This window comes from Peromyscus californicus, unplaced genomic scaffold (genome assembly GCF_007827085.1).
Source record: "Peromyscus californicus insignis strain IS unplaced genomic scaffold, ASM782708v3 Scaffold_4__1_contigs__length_199733344, whole genome shotgun sequence".
Classification (NCBI taxonomy): Eukaryota; Metazoa; Chordata; class Mammalia; order Rodentia; family Cricetidae; genus Peromyscus; species Peromyscus californicus.
The window spans coordinates 25,299,333-25,316,771 of NW_026294562.1; the positions used below are offsets into that span (position 1 = coordinate 25,299,333).

Sequence of the window (17,439 nt, forward strand, 5' to 3'; positions counted from 1 at the left end):
GTTAGGAGTACTTCTCAGAAGACCCACTTTATTTCCAGCACCCATATTGGTCAACTCATAGCTACTTGTAACTCCAGCTCCAGGGGACCCAATGCCCTTTTCTGGCCTCTGAGGATACCTGGACATATGTGACATTCACTCACACATATATAAAAAACAATGTAAAAAAATCTTTGAGGGGGAGCGTTGAGACAGGGCTTCTCTGTGTAGCCCTAGCTATTCTGGAACTTGCTCTGTAGACGAGGCTGGCCTTGAACTCAGAGATCCACCTGCCTCTTCCTCCCCATTGCTGGGATTAAAGACATGCACCACCACTGCCAAATAAAATAAGTAAGTTTTTAAGACTATAGGTCTAGTAAGAATTAGTAGGCCTGTGTTTGGGCTGGATCCTGAGACACAGCTAAGAAAGAAATGAATTCCTTCAGTGTTGTAGAATGTAAAAGGGTGGATGGTAGAAGGAACCCTCACTCATCAGTAAGACCCACTGCTTATCCAGTATTTCCAAAATAAAAGTAGTTGTGAAACAGTGTGTTCTTTCCTCTAGAGTGGGTAATAGTCCCCCTTGCTGTTGTAATGATTATCCACTGCGCCATCTTTATTTTTACTCCAACAGCTCCAGAAGTTTGCATGATACAGCTTTCCCTGCCCGAAAAGGAGGGAGACCCCTGAGAGTGCTTCTGGCTTCCTCCATGGTAGTATTTGTATCAGGCAGGTTTTCTTCTGACGCTTATGGTAGCTTATGGTTTTGCTTTTCTATGTGGTGGGTATACATTTGCTTTAGCAGTTGTGGCCTCCCATAGGATAGTTGTCTGACTTGGTGATTTTCTCTCACACTGATTCTCAGAAAAGTGCCTCCCTGACTGGCCCAAGCCAACCAAGTTAAGGTCAAATCATGTTCAAAGCCAGGATGGTCACTGTCAGCTTAAGAGGCATTACTGCCGAGGGTGTGCAGTTTATTCCTTTTGACTTTCTCCCTTTTCCGGCTGGCTTAGGGAAACTGGCAAATGAAGGCAGTTGCTTGATGAGTACACAAACAGAGTAGTGTGCCTAAGGGGGGTAGAGTCGTCTGCTTCCAACAGCTCTCTGGCAAGCATCTGAGAGAGAGCACAGGAAACCTTCCCACACAGCACTTAACTAACACAGCAGTAGATGGCTATGTCTGGGGTCGGGCAGATCTGCTGTCACCTCTTACCAGCTCTACCAGCTCAGGGCCTCAGTCTTCACTCCTCATTGTCCCTGATTTCTTCACCTGTAAAGTGGAGATAATGACCATGAAAATGACTGACTTGTGGATAAAGCTTATGTGAGCTGTCCCTGCCTCTGGTTCCTGTTTCAGCTTTATGGCTGCCTGTTAAAGATCTCCCTTAATTTGCATGTTAGAGTTCCAAAATAGGAGCTTATATTATATTGATTATTTTTATTTTTGAGACCTCTGTACTCAGGCTGGCCTTGAATTTGCCATGAACCTCCTACTTCTGAGTCACTGTGCCTGGCTTTTTGTTGTTGGTTTTTGTTTGTTTTATTTTTGTTCTTTGAAATAGGGTCTTATTATGTAGCTCAGGCTGGCCTTGAACTCCCAGCAGTCAGTCTTGCTGCCTCAGCCTCTGAAGGACTAGTATTACAGGCATGTGCTACTATGCCCAGCATTTAAGTTTTCATTGTTATTTTATTCTGATATTTCCAAGTCATAATTAGTGTTTGAAAAAGAGATGAGTAGGAAATCTGAAGTGCCACGACCTCTGACAGGGAGATGATGATTTGTCCATGCTCTTCCTCATCAGAATACCCCAGGCAGTTGGAAACTGAAGAGTCCTAGAAGAAAACCTGGACAGTTTGAAAACTTAAAATGTTTAATATCTTAAAAGGGGGTGGGGATCTGGGGGAGAGTGATGCATAAGAAGCTTGAAACACTGGGTTTTATCACCCAGCACTATAATAAAAGAGAAACCTAATAACCAAAAAGACATTGAGCTGTTTGAGAAGTTCCAGAGTCACTCATTGACCAATGAAAATCCTCTATACATAGCCCATGCACTGGGCCACTTGGAACCTTAGGGAAAGCTTTCCTCTACATTTCTCCTCCTAACTAATGTCTTGACATATTTCGGAATGCCTTCCTGTATTTGTGTTGGAACTGAGAGCTGACAGTGCATTTGTTGAATCAAAAGAGAAAACATGAACCATATTAGTATGGCTGTTTGTGTTGGGTGGACTCCGGGGTGGTTGCTTTGGCTCCTCAGCTCCCTCTTTGTCATGCTTTGCTGAGTATGAGCTCCTTGGGGAGGCTCAGCTGAAAGGAAGTGGCAGAGAGGGAACTGAGCACATGATGCATTTGTGCCAGAATAAAAAGAAAGCCAGCTTTGGTAGAGCTCTTAATGGAATTTTTCAAAATTGGAGGAGCACATTGTTATTTTTGCTTACTGTGAGTGATAAAGTAAAAAATAGTTTTTGTTTGGTTGAGACAGGGTCTTGCTATATAGCTTTGGCCAGCCTGGAACTTACTGTGTAGCCCAGGCAGGCCTAAAACTCGGCGGCAGTTCCCCTGTCTCAGCCTCCCAAGTGGTAGGATTACAGGCTTGAGGAACCATACCTGATCCTAAGAAAATATTTTTTTGTGTTTGTGGGATTGTGTGTGTTTATACAACATGTGGGTATCTTCATCAGTCTGCACGGTTTTTTGAGACAGGGTTTTTCACTGAACATGGATCATGAACTCAGCAATTCCTGTAGACTGGCTGGCCAGTGAACTTCAGTAATTTCTGTCTCCTCCCTCTTCCTAGCAATTCCCACCCCCCCAATTCCCTGGTACCAGAGTGACAGGGTTATAGACATGTGCTGCTGTGCCTGACTTTCACTTGGGTCCTGGGGACTGAACTAAGGTCCTCTTGCTTATATGGCAAGTACTTGTAGAGAATGAGCCATCTCTCCAGCTCTGTTTTGTTTTTTGAGACAAGGGTTCATGAAGGTGGAGTTTTTCATCATGACCATGATCAGCTGTGTTCTGCCAGCTGCTTTCCAATAACCACAAAGAGGCTTAATATTAATTATAAATGCTCGGCCAATAGCTCAGGCTTGTTACTAGTTAACACAACTTAAATTAACCCATTTATATTAAACTACATTGTATCACATGGCATTATCTCTCTTTCATCTTGCACCTCTTGCTTACTCTCCTTGTCTGGCTGGTGACTCCTCTGACTCCACCCTCCTTCTTCCTAGTGTCCTTATTCTGTTCTCCCACCTAACTTTGTCCTGCCCAGCTATTGGCCAGTCAGCTTCTTTAAAACCAGTCACAGTGACGTATATTCACACAGTGTAAAGGAATATCCAACAGGTTCATATAGCCTAAGCTGGTCTTGAACTTGCTATGTAGCTGAGGCTGGCCTTAAACTTGATGATTTTCCTGCCTCTACCTCCAGAGTGGTGGGATTGTGGTTGTGCCCCATCACACCCAAAAAAGAAAATAATTTCACTATATTTATTTGTTAATTTTGAGACAGGATTTTGCTTTGTAGCCCCAGCTGACCTGGGAACTCTCAAAGATACACTGGCCTCTGCTTCCTGAGTATTAGGATTAAAGGCATGAGTCACCACACCCAGCAGAAAATAATTTCAGAGGATAATGATAGTGAATTTTTCTGACATTCACAAACCAAAGTAATTCTTTTGGAGATTTTGAAAATTTCATAAACAAGATCTCCATTGCTGTTCTTTCTAAATCTGAGCAGACTTAGGAATTAAAATACAGGTGTGATATGAACACATTATAAATGATGGATAATTAAATAGCAATTAGATATATGATATTTAACATACATTTGAAATAGGTTTGGATAGATGCTCTAAAACAACACTGTAAGGGGCCTGAGAGTTTCTTTTTTATGCTACCAAATTGGGGTCTAAGAAAGGTATTTTAATATGAGATCAGGCCCAAGGGTTAAGAGGAGAGACCGGAAGCATGGCTGTAGGCTTCTCTAAGAGAGCATAACAGAATAGCATCCATGTGGGGGTCTTTACAAATGGATAAACTGGCATTAAGAAGCTGTGTGGGACTTGACCAGGGTGACAAGGTGGAACCAGGAGCAGAGCTTCCTGCCTCCAGGTTGAAGGTGCTTCTTTTTGGTTTAAATACTTAAGAGTGACACACACACACACACACACACACACACACACTCTCATCTCTCTCTCTCTCTCTCTCTCTCTCTCTCTCTCTCTCTCTCTCTCTCTCTCTCTCTTTCTCATATGCCCTTAATCTTTTTTTCTGAAAAGTAGAATGGTCAGTCTGGTCTATATAACTTGATATTGAAAATTGTAAATAAGTTAAGTTTGAAATTGCCTTGTGATTTTAGTGGGTTGTGGAAGAGATTCCTTGTGTATATGAAATTCCTTAACAGGAGTTGATTTTCTTCCTCACAGTAAAGATACAGGAACCAACTAGTTTCTTATTGTTCCCTATGGACTTCCTGTTTGCTTTCTCCTCTTGTGTAAGTAGTGTAGCCTGGACTTCCTGTTTGTAGCATTCACCAGACATATAATTAACTTCAAAAAAAAAAAATCTCAGAGATTAATCTGTAAACATTTCAAATTTCAAAGAAGACTTCTCTCATGATGTCAATTATAATTCAGTGAAGAACAACACAACACATATGGTAGTTGTAGCTGAAGCTCAGTGATCCAGCAGTAGCACATCATGAGCAAAACTCTGGTTTGATTCCTGGGACTGCAAAAGAGAAAAGTGTATGTATGCATCTGTGTACAGTACATAAAGAAATCCAACACTTTTGTTTATATTGATGACTGGAAAAAAAAATGCTTATTTTTGTTGTATATAATATGGATATAATATGTATAGTAGACACTTACAGAATACAATATAATGTTTTGATACTTAAATACATTGGGTAATAATTCAGAATAATTAGCATATTCATCACTTCATGTTTATCATTTCTTTGTGATGAAAATGTTCAAAATTCTGGCTATTGCTGGGGGTGATGGCACAGGCCTGTAATCCCAGACACTGAAGAGGCTGAGGAAGGAAGATCGTAAGTTCAAGCCAGCCTGGGCTGTAGAGCAAGATAAAGGCCACCCTGTATTGATAGGAGGGGGGACAGAGATACCAGGGCCTGGGGAGGGATGGCTCAGTTGATAAAACTCTAGCTACATAGGGATGAGTTCGATCTCCACCACCCCCACAACAAGCCAGGTATGATAGCATGCACTTGTAATCCAGCGCCAGGGAAGTGGAAATAGTGGGATGCTTGGAGCTAACTGCCTAGCCAGTCTAGCCTAATTGGTGAGCCCCAGACCAATGAGAGTTCTGTCTCAGGAAACACTGGTGGACAGTACCTGAAGAACAACATCTAAGGTGGTACTGTGTCCTCCAAATACATATGTACCCCACACACATGAGTGTGAACATACCCAATAACGAATCAGGGGCTGGAGGGGTGCCTCGTTGGTAAAATGCTTTCATGCTAGAAAGAGAACCCGAGTTCAATCCCTAATCCTCACCTAAGTGGAGACCAACTAGGAAAGACACCAGAAACCTGAGTTCAATCCCCAATCCCCACCTAAGTGGAGAGCAACTGAGACACCTGAAGTCAACCTCTAGTTTCTACACATTGCATACAATAACACATGTGAGCACACATAAACACATACACACATATACAAGAATTGGTTAAGATGTGTAAAAGTTCTTATTCAACTTTTCTGAAAAGAAGACATGCAAATAATAGCCAATAGAAATTAAAAACAACAAAACTCACAAACTCCATTGCTTATCACTCGGGAGTTACAAATCCAAACTACAAGAAGGTGGTACTTTATTTCTGGTGGAATGCCTCTTACGAAGAAGATAGTGAGTGCTGGGCAAGACGTGGAGAAAAGTGCCCTCCCCATCCTGCCAGTGGTCAACAGTAACTAGCCCAGTCCTTAATAGTACACCTCCAATGTGGGTGTTCTTTTTAAGAAATTAAAAACAGAACTGTCATATGACCTAGCAATCAAACACCCGTGTATAGATCTAAAGGAAATCACACCTCATGCTGTGTTCATTAAAATACTGTTCGCAGTAGCCAGGTGTCCATCAAAGGATGGGTGGGGTATGTATACATAGTAGCATACATATACCCAGGTATCCATCAAAGGATAGGTGGGTATGTATACATAGTAGCATACATATGCTCAGCAAGGAAAGCCACTCATTGCCAAGGCTGGCCACCTGAGTTCAGCCCGTGGATCTGCATGGTGGAAGGTGAACCAGTTTCCTCAAATTGTTCTATGACCACTGGGCGGTGGTGGCGCACGCCTATAATCCCAGCACTCGGGAGGCAGAGCCAGGCAGATCTCTGTGAGTTCGAGGCCAGCCTGGTCTACAGAGCGAGATCCAGGACAGACACCAAAACTACACAGAGAAACCCTGTCTCGAAAAACCAAACAAACAAACAAAAAAATTGTCCTATGACCTACACACAAATACCTTGGCATGCATGTTTGCACACATACATACATACACAATAAATAATACCGTGGATGAATCTGGAAAACATGTTAAGTGAAATAAGTCACAGAAAGAAAAATACTGCACAAGCTTGCCCATTTGTGGTATGTAATCTTTTTTTTTTTTCTTTTGGTTTTTGGTTTTTCAAGATAGGGTTTCTCTGTGTAGTTTTGGTGCCTGTCCTGGATCTTGCTCTGTAGACCAGGTTAGCCTTGAACTCACAGAGATCCACTTGGCTCTGCCTCCCCAGTGCTGGGATTAAAGGCGTGCACCATTGCTGCCCGCTGGTGGTATGTAATTTTAATATTGGTGTTTCTCCTTATCTGTATATTTCAGCAAAGTGGAAACTACCTTTTATTCAGGATAGGAGCCAGGCTAGGTGTGGGGCAAATGAGGAGCTTCTTGCAGCTGGAACTGTTCCAAAATTTCCAAAATTATTTTTGGTAGCTTTCTTCTATGAAGGAACCTTTGTCTCTAGATGAGAGATGCCTCGCTGGTAGGCGGGAAACTTGGAACACTGACCAACAGGCCCAGCATTGGTGCTGTGGGCTCCTGAACATATCAGTATCCTTATGTTTGTCTACTCTTCTCTCTATAATTCTCTATATTATTTTGGAGCTCATAATTGTAGAATTAGCAAGTATTGACTTTCCTGAATAATCAAAAATTGAAAATTTATATCAAGTTTGAAGAGATCTCATAAGATTTTTTGCATGAGCCTGGCGGTGGTGGTGCATGCCTTTAATCCTAGCACTCGCGAGGCAGAGGCAGGCGGATCTCTGTGAGTTTGAGGCTAGCCTGGTCTACAGAGTGAGTTCCAGGAAAGGTGCCAAAGCTACACAGAGAAACCCTGTCTAGAAAAACCAAAAAAAAAAAAAAAAAAAAAAGGACTTTTGGCATGGTGTCTGGAGAAAATGGTTTGTTGAAAACAGATGCTCTGGTTTTTTGGTTTTGTTTGTCTCTCTGAGACAAGGTCTTAGCACCATAACTCAGCCTGGTCTGGAATTCTTTTGATTCTCCTGCCTCAGCTTAGTGGTAGGGCATACACTGGGTCAATGCTAGATATTTTAGTGCCTTTCTCTATAGTAAGCAAGTTCTCAGGCCAATTAGGTGCTGGATCAATCAGATAAAGTTCAGTCCCTGGTTCATGATAAGTTATCAGTAGGCTATCCTGTTTTAATCAACATACATTAAAGCATTCTATAGAATTCCCCTTGTGAGGTGTCTTAGTAATGCTGGTACCTTGTCACTCATTACTGCTATTTTTTAAGTTTATAAAGTGATGAAAAATCTTCCTGAGGAAGATGGATTAGGATCAGAGGAATGGGAAGAAGGTTAAAATACCACTTAATTTGTAATAATGCGTGAATATAGCAGATAAAGATGTGCTATTTCTATTTGCCTTGTTCATGTTATTTATGGAGATATTTATCTTCTCTATTATTGTTTGCCTGGTTTTAGAATCACTGGACTAAAAGTATTTTTTCAGCTACTATAACGACAAAGAAATAAGAGGAACATTTGGGGACAAACCTCACCCTCTTGCTTTTTGTGAGTTTACAATCTAATGAAGGGAATGGGAACTTTTTGGTCTTAACCTTAAGATCTTATGTGGACTTTTCCTATGACTCATTTCTGGTAGAAGCTAAAAGGCAACATTAGATGTTTGAATATCAGTGTGTGTGTGTGTGTGTGTGTGTGTGTGTGTGTGTGTGTGTGTGTGTGTGTGTGTGTTCATTCATTCAAGTGAGTAAAGATTGTACACAGGGCCTCATGCATGCTAGAAGTATTCTACCACCAGCTACATTCTCAGTCCATTGATTAGAACTTAATGTGTTACCTATTCAAAATGTTTAAGCCAATTGTGGTGGTACATATCTTTAATCCCAGCTCTCTGGAGGCAGAGGCAGGGTAATCTCTGTGAGTTTGAGACTAGCCTGGTCTGTGTAATGAGTTACAGGAAAGCCAAGGCTACACAGTGAGACCTTGACTCCAAAAACAAATAAAAAATTGTTGGAGGCTGGAGAGAGCTAGCTCAGCAGTTACAAACACACATTGCTCTTGCTTTTAGAGGCCCACGTTCTATCTCCAGCACCCACCATGTTAGGTGGCTCACAACTGCTGAGCTCCAAGAAGACCTGAGGTCTCCAGCGTTTGAGGGTACCCAAACACATTTACATACACACACGCACAAAAATAAACAAAAAATCCTTTAAAAATGAAGTTGCCAATTAAAGACACAATGTTTGCTAGCCTGAGGATGTAGATCAGTTGGCGGAGTGGGTGCCTAGCATACAGGTGCCTGTAATCCTAGATTTCATGAAGGCAAAGCAGGAGGTTGGGAAGTTCTAGGTTCCTTCACTACGTGAGTGTGAGTCCACCTGTGGCTGGCCACATGAGGCTCTGTTTCAAAATTTAAAAATAAAAATTGTTTGCAAGGCTTGCTTTGTTTTTTTGAGACACCCTAGACTGGCCCTGGAAATTGCTGAATAGCGAAGGATGACCTTGAATTCTTCAGCATCCTGCCATCACCTTCCAGATGCTGGGATCCAGGCTTGTTTTGTCATACCCAATAAGCATGGGAGTTTTGCTTTTTGTATATTTGTTTGAGACAGGATTAGAAGGAAAGTAATCAAGTAACAGTCTGCCCTGTGGTGACTGTGGTGTGTATGTTAAACATCTTAGAATAAAACAAGACAATTTTACTTGTTAGTTTACTGGCTACAAAATTAAGGCAAGAAATCCAAATGTTAATGTAATGTACATACATACATGCAGGCAAAACACTCACCATACATGTAAAATAAATAATTTAAAAATGGTGATAATTAGGAATTAAGTTCAGGAACCAGGTGTAGTGGAGAATGCCTTTAATCCCAGCACTCAGTAGGTAAGGGTAGGTGGATCTCTTGAGTTCCAGGCAAGCCTGGTCTACAGAGTGAGTTCCAGGATAGCCAGGGATACACAGAGAAACCCTATAACCAAAAAATAAAAAGTTCAAAGATCCTAAAGAACTCCCCAGGAAACTCAGAGCTGATCAAAACAGTAAGAGAAGTAACTGGATAAATCCTACAGGCGGAGCAGGGCGTGGTTGAACATGCCTTTAATTCCAGCAGTTAGGATGGAGAGGCAGGAGGATCTGAGTTCCAGGCCAGTCTAGTCTCTATAGCAAGTTCCAGGGCTACACAGTGAGATTGTCTAAACACTAAAACAAACCTCAAATACTAGAATAAACCTAACGAAGGAAACGAAAGACTTCTATAATAAAAACTTTAAAACATGGACGACCCTGAGGCTGTCAAGACCTCTGGGGAAAGGCTCTTGCTATGCAAACCTAGGGACCTCAGCTGATCCTCCGGATACATGGAAATGCACACGGAGAGAACAGCTCCACATAGTTGTCCTCTCACTTCCGCCTGTGCACTGTGGTACCCACTGCCCCATAATAATAATATAGATGTCACTGAAGGAAGTAGTTGGAGATAGAAACTCCCCCTGTGCTTATGAATGAGCAGACTTAATATTATGAAAACGACTGTATTACCAAACGTGATCTACAGACTCAGTGAAGTCATCATAAGAATTCCAATGGCATTTTTCCCAGAACAAGAAAAAAATTCTGAAGTTCCTCTGAGCACAAAAGGAATTAATCATAAACAGCAATGCTGTAGGTACCATAATAGAAAAACTGCATGGTACTGGCACAAAACAATGTGTAGGTAGACCAATAGAATGGGAGACACAGGGCAAGCACCATGCATATTTGCCATCTCAGAACTCAGGAGGTTATGGCAGAATGATTGCCATGAGTTTGAGGATAGCCTGGACTACTACTGTTTAATACCCTGTCTTAAACACAGGAACAAATAGGAAGCCAGGCATAATGGTGTTCACTGTCATCCCAGCACTTTGTAGGCAGAGGCAGAAGGATTGGGAGTTCAACATGAGTTGGTCACCAAAAGACCTGGTCACCAAACAAACTACACTTAGCTAGAGCTCCAGCCACCTAATCTTTGACAGGGGTGTCAAGAAGATACATAGGACAAAAGGCAGCATCTTCAAAGCATTGTGCTTGGGAAACTGGTGGCCACATGTAAAAGAATGTAACTAGACGCTCAACTCTCACTCTACAAATATATATGTGCATATTCAAAATGGATCAAAGACTTTAAGGTCTGACACTTTCAAACTGCTGTAGGAAAGCATAGGCAGTGTATGGGCACAGACTTTCTGTGAAGAAAGCATAGGAAATAATCCCAAGAATTAATAGGTGGGATTGTATGAAAGTTTACAAAGTTAACTAATTAGAAAGTTTTTACAAAGCCAAGGAAACTAAAGAATGAAGAGATAGAATAGGAAAAACATGTTTGCCAGCTGTACCTTTAGTAGAGGATTAATATCTAGAATCTGTACAAAATCACCACAACCACCCTCATCCAAACAGTGAATTGGGGTAATGAGTTGAATGGACATGCCTCACCTCAAAGGAAGAAGTGCAAATGGCTAATTAATACCCGGAAAAGTGTTCAACATTCTTTTTTTCTTATTTTATTTTTGGTTTTTCGAGACAGGGTTTCCCTGTGTAGTTTTGGTGCCTGTCCTGGGTCTCGCTCTGTAGACCAGGCTGACCTTGAACTCAGAGATCCACCTGGCTCTGCCTCCCAAGTGCTGGGATTAAAGGCACATGCCACCACCGCCGCTGGGCGTATTCAACATTCTTTTTTTTTTTTTTTTTTTTTTTTTTTTTGGTTTTTCGAGACAGGGTTTCTCTGTGTAGCTTTGCGCCTTTTCCTGGAACTCACTTGGTAGCCCAGGCTGGCCTCGAACTCACAGAGATCCGCCTGGCTCTGCCTCCCGAGTGCTGGGATTAAAGGCGTGCGCCACCACCGCCCGGCTGTATTCAACATTCTTAGCCATAAGACAAACACCTTGATTTTCTCTCACCCCAGTCAAAATGACTATCATCAAGAAAACAAATGACAATGGCCTGGTGTGGTGAGTCACACTTGAAAAGCACAGAGGTAGGAGGATCAACTATGAATTTGTGGTTAGCCTAGGCTACACAGTGAAACCCTGCCTCAAATAAAGAACAAACACAAAGATGTGTACAGACTCTTATATATTGCTGGTGGGAATGTAAATTTGTATAGCCACTATGGAAATCAGTATGGAGGTTCCTAAAAAACTAATACTTCTGTCTGTATTATCTAGCACCTACCAGTAACACGTCTAGGTATATACCCAAAGGATTCTAAGTCAGCCTTCCACAGAGATCGATATGAATCCATGTTTACTGCTGTCAGCGTAAGTGTCCATTAATAGATGGGAATGTGGTACATAGCTATTATAGCACATGCCCTTAATCCCAGCACTACAAGGCAGGCAGACCTCTAGAGTTTGAGGCCAGCCTCATGTAAATAGAGTGTTGCAGGACAGCCAGGCCTACATAGTATGATTTTGTATTTAAAAAATATGGTACATATAGAAGATGAAATTTTGCCTATGAAGACAACTGAAATTATGCAGGAAAATGAATGGATCTGGAGATCATTATGTTAAGTAAAATAAGCCAGGCTTAGAAAGACAAATATCACTTTTTCTCTCACGTAGAATCTATACATACACATATACACCATCACCACCACCGTCATCACTACCACCACCAGCACCACTACTGAAGAAGTACTGGGGGCTATAAGAGGGAAAGAAGATGTCTAAAGAAAGGAGGGAGGAGCAAGAGAGAATAATAGACACATGTGTCATGAAAGCAGAAAGGAACACCATATGGGAGTAGGAAGAAACCAACCAGAGAAAGAGGAAAATGAGGAAGGCAGCCTGGGGCAAACAAGAGCAGGGTCTTATGATGTATGCACGTTTGAAAGTGTCACAGTGAAGCCCATTTCCATACAGATAAGCCAAACTTTCAAAAGAGCCAGGCGGTGGTGGTGCACACCTTTAATCCCAGCACTCGGGAGGCAGAGCCAGGCGGATTTCTGTGAGTTCGAGGCCAGCCTGGGCTACAGAGTGAGTTCCAGGTATCAAAACTATACAGAGAAACTCTTTCTCAAAAAACCAAAAAAAAAAAAAAATTTAAAAAGATTTCACGCTAGGGAGACAGCCTATTGATGAAGGGCTTGTCCTGTAAGACTTGATCTATGTTTGATCCCTAGAATCCACGTAAATAAGCTGGCTATGGTTGCATGTGTACTGGCTGGGGAGGCTGAGGCAGGTGGATCCTGAGGGATCACTGGCTAGCCCTCAAACAAAAATTTAAGAAAAAAAAATAAAATTCAGGGATAGAGGTGTAGTTCAGTGTTTGCTTAGCATGTACAAAGTCATGGGTCTAATCCTTACCACTACTTTAAAAAGTAAGTTTTTGGGGTAATAGACAAAAATATTGCATCTTACTGTATTAATACATCCATACATGGTACACAGAAAAGAAATTAGTCATGCCATGTGTGGTTATGTACACTTATAATCCCAGCATTTGAGAGTTAAAGGCAACCCTGGCTGACCTGGAATCTACTATGTGAACCAGGATAGCCTTGAATTAATTTGGGAATACAGCCACATCCCTCTTTTCCCTCTTTTTTGTTGACACAGGGTCCCACTGGTAGCCCTGGCTGTCCTGAAACTCACTCTGTAGACCAGGCTGGCCTTGAACTCTCAGAGATCTTGCCTGCCTCTGCCTTATGAGTGCTGGGATTAAAGTGATGCTGACTTTCTAGGTTGCAATATGAAATGGAGAGAAGGAGGGCATGCATTGACCCTTGCTCTGATAGACAAATCTGCAGACAGAATCTCCCTACTCCTTTTTATTTTTCTACATGCTTCATTTTGTGCTGGCTGACATGATTTTATTTTTAAGATTGTAATATAATTATGTCATTTCTCCCTTCCCTCATTTGAAGTTTTTGTATTCAATATTCTTCCTTAAAGTTGTATTTATTTCTAGAGGAAAGCACTACTTTTTTTCCTCCCAAATTCTTCTTCAGTATTCATTACCTTATTCTAATGGAAGCATTTGACTCAGACTGGACTATTCACAAATAGCCCTCATATAAACAAATGAATCAAATTATTTTAAATTACCATCAGAATTGGCTTATGTTCTGCAGACTTTCAAAGCAAGTCATGCATCATTCTCCCCCTGACTGTGTACTCTTCTAAGAGCCTACGTTTGTTCAGTGCCAACTTGGTATCCAGTCTTGTGTGTGTGCATGAGCAAGTGTCCATGTGGGTATGTGTGTGTGTGTGTGTGTGGCAGCCAGAGGTCGACATTAGATGTGTTCCTCTCTCATCCTCCACCTTATTTTTGTGACAGGGTCTCTCACTGAACCTGGAGCTCCCCAATTTGGCTAGGCTGGTTGGCCTCCCCAGTGTTTTTATTATAGGCCTGTGTGGTCATACCCGGCTTTTTATATGTGCACTGTGAATTCAAAGTTGGCCTCACGCTTGTGCAGCAGGCACTTGACCAACTTAGCCATCTCCCCATTCCCAAACTCTTGACATTGCACTATAACAGTGTCCTCTACAAAGTTCATGTTGGGGAACCATGTAATCAAGTTACACACACACACACACACACACACACACACACACACACACACACACACACAGAGAGAGAGAGAGAGAGAGAAAGAGAGAGAGCTGGGCATGGTGTGCCAGACATGATGCACATGTCTTTAACCCTCAGAGGCACCTCTGAGGCAGAGACAGGCAGATCTCTGTGAGTTCCAAGCTAGCTGGAGCTATGTACTGAAGACCCTGTCTCAACAAAGGCAAAACCAAAACCACCAAGGTGGAACATATTTAAATTCCTCAGTGAGGGATAGAAACAAATCTCACTATCTTGGATTGCTTCTTAAATTGGTTGTCTATTCTGTATGCTGTCCTGCCATCAGGAGTCCATCTACAATTCTATTCAGAAATGGAAACTGAGAAGAATCTAAAATCATGAACTTTAAAAGAAGTGTTAACTCAAGTTCCCATGGAGGTCTTTTGCGCCTCTTCCTCTCTCAGTTCAGAGTCCTCATTCATCCCACCCCCTAAAGCCTAGATCTATTCACTTTGTGTTACCAGATGTTCAGCAGTTATAGACCTAGTGAACAACGTTCTAGTTCTTTCAGGCGAGGTGCTAAGAACCAGTGGTCATTGGTACTTTTGTATTCTAATCAGATTTTTTCATGGAATATCTACCCCGAAATCAGAGAATGGTGGTGGTGGGTTATTGTTAGGGAGTCCACTGAGTAATTTTGAAATACAAAGTACTTTTACTTCCTCTCTCATTATAGATTTTTTAGTGGTGCATCAGGCAACAGTGACATCACTGGAAATGGGAGAGAAGGGACAAAGGGACAAGATAGAATGCCAACCTTATTTCACCTCTTACAAAGTGTTAACCTGAGTTATTGTGAGTGAAACAAGCTGCTCTTTGGTGTCCCGTTAAGAAGCCAACTATGACTTATGATACTTGAGTTGGGGAGATAAATTCCAGGTTTCTAATAATGAGAAGTGTGAGCCCTTTTAGAGCTTTGGAGCACATCCCCTGTAGAGTGATGGAAACAATGGTAGCTGTGTCAATTCAAAAGATAATTGTTTATTGCAGGTTGTAATAGGGTTGGGGGAGTGAGGCGGGGGAGACCTGAACTGGGTAAGCCTTTCTCATCTGTGAGTGGAGGGAAGTACAGGGGACAAAGGTGGAGGTGAGTGACAGAGAGAAGTGGAAAGCAGTGAGACTTGTGAGTGGCTTCAATGGTGTTGAGAGAAGTCTGGAGTCTTCGAGGAATGCATTTTCTTCTCTTCTCATTATCCTATACTACAAAGGAGTCCATATTATGATCCTTTTTCAGCGTAAATGAGTTTTATGGCATTTTATGCTTCAAAAATAGATTAAATGCAGTTTAAGTTCTCATTTGTTTTTATAGAACTGAAGGTTTCGAATTTAATCTTTCCATCTGAATACCACTGTAGGTAACTGCTGGTAGATGAAGCCACAGGTCAGTTCTGCTAAACACTGACTGGGCCTAAGTTGTGAAGAGGCCAACCTTCACAATTCTGTTATTATGGGCTGCCTTGGGCAGATCCAGAGCCTTGGTCTCTCTCTACTTTTCATTTTACAGATGTAAAACAGTATTTTCTCCTTTCTGTGATATGATATATGGTGATATATGGAAAACAAATGGAGAGAGTAAGAGGAACTTCACTAAGAATTTTACAGAAACTAGGCTGGAGAGATGGCTCAGCAGCTTTAAACACTTGCCAAGCAAAGTGTGAGAGGACTGGAGTTTGGATCCCCGGGACTCAGATAGAAGCCAAGCATGCATGCTTGTAATCCCAATACTCAGGGGGTAGAGACAGGATCCCCAGGGCAAGTGGCTAGCTAATAGTCAGACTCACAAACTCTTGATTCAACAAGAGACCTTGCCTCAGTAAATAAAGTGGTGAGCAATTAGGGAAGACACATGATACCAGCTTCAGGACTCCATATGTATGTGTACACACACTTGCACATGTGTGCGTCTACATACATGTGAACTTGCATACATACAAAAAATTCACAGAAATGGATTCTTTAAAAAAGAACTAATGACCTATAACTTCTATACATTTTCAGGGCATTTGTGAAGTATGTATGTGTGTGTAGTAAGTTTGGAATGCCCACCATATGCCACAACTTTTAGTTATTTAGGATATTTTTCCTGTGAGTGATGTCTGATGGTAATAGAAAGTTCAAACGAAGATTTACAAATTATTCTTAAGAAGAAGCTCTTATCTTTCTCTGATATAGATAACAGGCCCCAATATATCCCCCAAAACCCCCCCCCCCCCCCCCCCGTACAAGACTCGTGAGGCTCAGTTCCAGCAGCTGCCACAGCCAGTGAGTTGTTCCGACGGTGATTGGGCTAACACTTCATGAAGGTTTTTCCCTAGTGTGTTAGCGGTGAAGCTGAACAGGATCTCAGATTAACATTTCAAGAATACTTTGAAAATGTTTGTGTGAACATTTCTTTAATTTCTAAATTCACTATTTTGATACAAATACCCATGGTTTTCTTCTGTGTTTACATGCAGCCAGGAGCTATGGGCGGAGACGAGGTAATTTTTTTTTTTAATGAGATCTTTTGCTTGCCAAACTGTGAGTAAGTATGAGTATGTGCGTGTTTATGCCTGTGTGTCTATAAGACAGTAATTAATATATGACCTGATGCTCTAGCTTAATTATTTTAGAAAAGTAATTCTTTATTACTTTTATTATAATTATTTATTATAATTATTGGTAATTTGTTCTTTTAGTCATAATAAAGCTATAGCAAAGACAACTTTATCTGGAAGTTTTTGTTGTTTGGATTTTTGTGACTGAACATGAGGAAATAAAGCCAAGTGTATGTATTTTTCAGCCCTGTATTTCTATGTTCTTTTCATGTGATTTAGAGGGTAGAGGCTCAGTTTTGGGGGGCAATTTTTGATTTTACTAAGTTGTCTGATTATTGTTTCTGTTGCATCCAAAGGCAAGCTTCTTCTGAGGCTAGGAGAAGCTTACATTTTAGGGCCCCTTCCAAGTTCTTTACCCATATTTGTGTGTGTGTTTTTCTTTAAAAGAGACACCACAAAATTTGCTTTAGTCCCTTAAAACCTAAACCTAATTAATATAACTTTCATTTGTGTAATGCTGTACCCCCTACTTGAGTATTTCCACATCTGTAACTATTTACAAATGGTTTGAGAAGTAGCAAGAGGAAGCAGCCTAGCTGATGGGAAAAGTGGGATTTAAGGTGAGCACACCTGGGCTGTGCTCACAGCCTGTGACTTAGAGCTGGCTTCCTCATCTGCAAGTTATGAGTTAATAGAACCAATCTTGTCCAACTTCATAATGTCCAAAGTTTTGGTTTTAAGAAAATGTGTACATATCCATCAAGCATTCCACAAAT

At 41.4% G+C, this 17,439-nt stretch overlaps 1 protein-coding gene across 12 annotated transcripts in view; it reads left to right on the forward strand.

The window, feature by feature from the left end:
* Positions 1-17,439, forward strand: part of Cpeb3 (cytoplasmic polyadenylation element binding protein 3) — a 190,201-nt gene that overhangs the window by 91,385 nt on the left and 81,377 nt on the right. For 10 of the 12 annotated variants that reach the window (XM_052712070.1, XM_052712063.1, XM_052712067.1 and 7 more), the window contains one exon: positions 16,583-16,606. The exons of the other annotated variants lie outside the window; for them this stretch is intronic. In XM_052712070.1, coding sequence (XP_052568030.1) covers positions 16,583-16,606 — 24 coding nt within the window. The remainder of the gene's footprint in view (positions 1-16,582; positions 16,607-17,439) is intronic. 12 annotated transcript variants of the gene reach the window in all.